The sequence below is a fragment of the Octopus bimaculoides genome, chromosome 28 (genome assembly GCF_001194135.2).
Source record: "Octopus bimaculoides isolate UCB-OBI-ISO-001 chromosome 28, ASM119413v2, whole genome shotgun sequence".
Classification (NCBI taxonomy): Eukaryota; Metazoa; Mollusca; class Cephalopoda; order Octopoda; family Octopodidae; genus Octopus; species Octopus bimaculoides.
In genome coordinates this window covers 18,135,762-18,141,758 of record NC_069008.1, presented here as the reverse complement: position 1 = coordinate 18,141,758, position 5,997 = coordinate 18,135,762, and the positions used below count along the sequence as shown (strand labels likewise).

Sequence of the window (5,997 nt, the reverse complement as noted above, 5' to 3'; positions counted from 1 at the left end):
CAAAAGAGGCATTCAAACAAGCAGACTATGTCTTCTTTGAACTGGATCTTACTGACCCCTACACAATTTCAGCCCTAGCAAAATGCCAACTGCTGCCACATGGGGAGAATCTTTCCAATGTTTTGCCCCGAGATATTTACCAAAGACTGAAAAAGCATTTGGATTACATCAAGTTTATGATGCCCGAATGGCTAACCGACGACCAGAAAGGACGCGGCCTCTACGCGGATTATTTATTCAATGCCATTGCTGGCAATTGGGAAAGAAAGAGACCCGTCTGGATAATGCTTATGGTGAACTCGTTGACTGAAAGTGATATCAAGGCTCGAGGTGTGCCTGTCTTGGATCTGTACCTGGCACAGGAGGCCGAACGACTCAATAAAATCAATGGTGCCGTGGAGAAAGTTGAAGAACAGTGTGTTCCACTTAACGAGCTTAATTTTTCTCAGGTAAGTCATATTTTGTCAATGAAATAACTGTTATCGCGCCAGGTGACCCTCCTCCCTTTCCAGGGACTCTTTTACATCTAAGCAAATCAATATTTATTGATTTAATCCTTTAATACCCAGATTACTCTGTCAAATGTAATCCTTATTTATCCACATTGTTTTCAGTTAAACATGGATTATCTCATAGCTTTGAGAGTTCAATGATGTGATTGCTTATTTTTAGAATGACATTGTCGGGTAGGTGTGAGAGGCAAGATCTGGTAAATTCTAGAGCACCAGAAGAGGGGTCTGAGTGTCACAAGAGGAGCAGGGAGGGGAGGAAAAAGGAAATTTAATGAGTAAAAGAAACAAAATAGAGATTATTAGACAGAGGTCCAGCCATGACCACCACCTCCAACACCACTCTGATATGGAGTTTGTCTTGCTTCATTGCAACGGTCGGCAGTCAGATTGTGTGGCACTGTCTACTTAAATATATGCGTGAATGTGTGTTTGTCTGTGTGTGTGTGTGTGTGTGTGTGTGTTTGTGTTTGCCTATGCAGATATATATCCATTTATATATGTATAAATGTGTGTGTGTGTGTATATATATATATATATATGTGTGTGTATATATATATATATATATATATATATATATATATATATATATATATAAGATATCTACAGACCCATAAATGTTTCATTTGATAAAGTTTATCAAAGAGCGCTTTGATAGATTTTACAAATGAATTATCCACCCATCCCCACTCACACATATATCTCTGTGTGTGTGTGTGTGTGTGTGTGTTTGTTTGTGTGTGTATGTGTGTGTGCGTGCGCACGCGTGTTTGTGTGTGTATAGACGTGTCTTCTGTAAAGAATTTCTTTATTGAATTATAACTGTATTACAAATTCCATGTCTTAAAGATTTCCTTTTTGACTGTGGCTAATCTCATTACTATCACACACACACACACACACACACACACACACACACACACACACACACATTATACATATATATATACATGTAATTGTGTGTTTGTGTATATATGTATGTATATATGTATATGTACATATGTATGTATGTGCACATGTCTGTTCATGTGTGTGTGTGTTTGTATTTGTATACATGTCTGCTTGTGTGTATACGTGTATATACATCTATATACACACATGTACATATGTATATACACACACATATATATATATAACATCTTCATCCTCATCTAACATCCATTTTCCATGCTGACATAGGTGGGATGGTTTAACTGGAACTGGCACACCAGATGACTGTACCAAACTTTGCTGTCTCTTTTGGCAAGGTTTCTACAGCTGGATGCCCTTCCTGACGCCCACCACTTTACAGAGTTTACTAGTTGTTTTTTTATGTGGCTCTGCCCCCCAGCACTGGAGACATCACCAAGTAACATTGCATAAGAATGACCCCTGAATAAGAAGGGTAATTGCCATAAGAATTCTTTTATGAACTTGTAAGAGAACAAGAAATAATTCTGTCCTGAAATATCTCAAAGCACCACAAAATGTGATAAATAACAGCATTTGGGACTGAAACCTACATTTGTTGTAGACATGAGAGATGTTCTACCATTAGACCAAAGCAATTTTAAGATATTCCACATAACAATTACTTCAGGTTTTCTTGAAAGTTCATTGAAAAATTGTTTTGACATCAACAACATACGATTGTCGGTGTTAAGAATAAAATGTCTAAAGTGGAGAGAGAAATTCAAAGGATTGCTTTGGTCCAATGGTAGAAAGCCTGTCACGATTACAGGAGATTCGAGTTCGAGTACCATGGACAACCTTTCACTCTTTCTTTGTTTTTACCAGCAATTCTTTATAGCTTAATGCGTGCCTTCAATGATAGATCGTTGACCAAACACCATTCAATTTTTTTCTTCTCCGTGTCTTTCTCCTTGTTCTCTCCGTATTCTTTCTGTTGAAGAGCGTGGCTCGAAACGTTAAAGACTTTCTTTATTTCCGAGCGTCAAACTAATACATCCTTTTGTTGTTTACACCACCTGTCCTCGTCTGTTGTTGTTGTTTTTTCGTACATTCTCCCATATATATATATATATATATATATTCAACTATCCAGACACATGTATATAATGATGCTGATGATATATATATGTGTGTGTGTGTGTGTGTGTGTGTGTGTGTGTGTGTGTGTGTGTGTGTGTGTGTGTATACAAACACCCTGACTGCAAGTGTGTCAGTGACCAGGTCAGGAAAGTACGACGTAGACATTAACTTTTAAGAAAGAAATTCATTGAGTAAATAAATAAACGAGTTTTTGTGTCATTAAATGTTAAGAATATCTCTTCAGTGGTCTACATACTGACTGTGTATGTACATATGTATATATACACATACATAAATACACACACAGACGTGTGTATGTGCGTATGTGTGTGTACATATATACACTTACTCTGTATATAGTTACCGATTCTTATCTAAATATCTGATTAAAATAACTTCACTGCAAAAAGCCAGGGAAATTATCGCAGAAACGACGGCAACACATACACATTAACAAGAATTAATACACACACACATATTTAATTTTATACATATGTATATGTGTGTGTATGTATGTATATATGTATGTGTGTTTGTGTACACATATATATACATATGTGTGTGCGTGTATATATATATATATATATATATATATATATATATATACATACACACACATACATATGTGCATATATATATACATATATATATATATATATATATATTTCTATATATATTTATATACATATATATGTGTATATACGCATATATGTATATATACACATATGTATATCATTATACATGTATGTATATATGCGTGTATGCGTGTGTATTTAGTTAACTTACACGCATGCTGGCAACATAAAAAAAGACATAAATATAGAAATATAGACATGTATACAAACACATATACATACACATTCATACACACACACACACACGTTTGTATACACATGTTTATATAGCCTTGTGTTCAGTAATACCCTTAAAACCCGGGTACATTAACAAGGGTAGAGGACAGGGGTGGATGCTGCTGGAAAGAGATCCCCTTGACTGCTTTCAAAACAAATGTGCGTGTGTGTATAGGTGTGTGTGCGTGTGTGCGTGTGTGCTACTGCGTGAGTATGTATTTAAAGCATAAAACCTGGTGAGTGGATTTGGCAGACGGAAACTGAAAGAAGCCTGTGGTATATTTATATACATATGTATATGTATTAGTGTGTGTGTGTGTGTGCGTGCATATATGTATGAATGTATATGTATATGTATATATATATATATATTTATATAATATATATGTATGTATATAAATATATGTGTGGAGGCGCAATGGCCCAGTGGTTAGAGCAGCGACTTGTAGTCATAGGATTGCAGTTTCGATTCCCAGACCGGACGTTGTGAGTGCTTATTCAGCGAATACACCTAAAAGCCCCACGAGGCTCCGGCAGGGGATGGTGGCGAACCCTGCTGTACTCTTCCACCACAACTTTCTCTCACTCTTTCTTCCTGTTTCTGTTGTGCCTGTATTTCAAAGGGACCAGCCTTGTCACACTCTGTGTCACGTTGAATATCCCCGAGAACTACGTTAAGGGTACACGTGTCTGTGGAGTACTCAGCCACTTGCACGTTAATTTCACAAGCAGGCTGTTCCACTGATCGTGTCAACTGGGACTCTTGACGTCACAACCGACAGAGTGCCACGATATATATATATATGTGTGTGTGTGTGTGTGTGTGTGTGTATGTATTTATAGTTTTGATATATACCTTATATACACAAACATGTATATATATTAGCATGCGCACACTGACATCTTATACCTGTATTACAAGCACACACACACACACACACACACACACACATGCGCGCGCGCGCATAGAGAGTTGTACAAGTACTGTGCAAAACTTTGGCATGCACCCCGACTTTCCACCCCCAACCCCCACCCGGCGTCTGTACCTACCCGGGTTTCGAAACAAAATACCCGTTTACAATTTCGTTAAATCTTTAAACGGTCGTCATATTTAGGTTAACACCCTCTCCAGAAGTTGTTAATACACCAGCGCCGAAGTGAACGGAACCCTCGAGGGGCCCCGAAACCTGATACATTCGTCTCGCTTGTTTGCCTCTCGATGTTTTCCAACCTGAAATTCATAACAAATTCTGTGTCTTGGATAATAATATCACCTAATCGGGGGGTGGAAGGGTTTGGTGGGGCGGAACCAAACGAAATAAACACATGTAGACTGAGAATTAACATCTAAAAACACTGCCCTGCTCCATCCATGGCGCAACACAAGAGAGAGGAAGTGAGGAGGGGACGTCTGCTTGAGCTGGAAGAATTAACGACAGAATTTCTCCCCACCCCCCACACACACCCCCTCTGGAATGACTCCCTGTGGCTTCGGATTTTAATTTTAAAACGGCGGGGTGGGGTGGGGTGAGGGTCTGTAGAATGGAATTCGTTGTGAAATGTTGTTCAGTGCAATTGGATTTGAAAGTTAGATTTGCATGAGGTGGTCGTGGTTGGATTTCTGTTTTCAGGAATGGACGATTGACAAGAACTGAGCAACAATGGCAATTAAGGAATACATTAGAAGAATGTAGTCCTAGATACATGTTGCTATAATTGTCGTTGGCATCACCACCACAGAACTTATTCTTTGTAAACCTAGCAATTATTCTATATTCCTCTTTTGCCAACCGCTAAGTTATGAGGACGTAAACACACCAACATTGGTTGCCAAATGATATTGGGGGGGGGACAAACACAGACACACTAACACACACACACACACACACACACACATATATATATATATATACACACACGTATACGACGGGCTTCTTTCAGTTTCCGTCTACCAAATCCACTCACAAGGCTTTGGTTGGCCCGAGGCTATACTAGAAGACACTTGCCCAAGGCGCCATACAGTGGGACTGAACCTGGAACCATGTGGTTGGGAAGCAAGCAATGCTCATATTTACACAACTAAATAGACATACACAGATATGTGTATATGCAGATAAACATATACACATACGGTATATATATATATATGTATACATGCTCATATATATTTACACACATATATGTACAGAGACATATAGTCACATATATTTTAGCTGTATATATATATGTATATATGCACACACGACCAAGTATATATGTATACATACACACATTTGTATGTATGTGTATATACTTACATGTGTGTGTGTGTGTGTGTGTGTGTGTGTGTGTGTGTGTGTGTGTGTGTGTGTGTGTGTGTGTGTGTGTGTGTGTGTGTGTGTGTGTGTGTGTGTGTGTGTACGTACCAGTTCACGATCGATGCAGTCAGTCTTGGTCTGATACTTAAAAACAGTAGAATTAGCGATCAATTACAGATTATAGATTACAGATCAATAAAGTTAATACTGGACAGATATAAGGACTGGAGTCACTGTGATTGAGTGAAGTCTTTTTAAGTGGTGCCCCAGCATGGCCACGATCAAACGTCCAAAACCAGTGAGAAAATA

At 38.3% G+C, this 5,997-nt stretch overlaps 1 protein-coding gene across 1 annotated transcript in view; it reads left to right on the top strand.

Moving 5' to 3' along the window:
- The window catches only part of LOC106872267 (metalloprotease TIKI1), a 98,308-nt gene that overhangs the window by 39,630 nt on the left and 52,681 nt on the right, over positions 1–5,997 (top strand). The window contains exon 2 of the mRNA XM_014919192.2: positions 7–449. Coding sequence (XP_014774678.1) covers positions 7–449 — 443 coding nt within the window. The remainder of the gene's footprint in view (positions 1–6; positions 450–5,997) is intronic.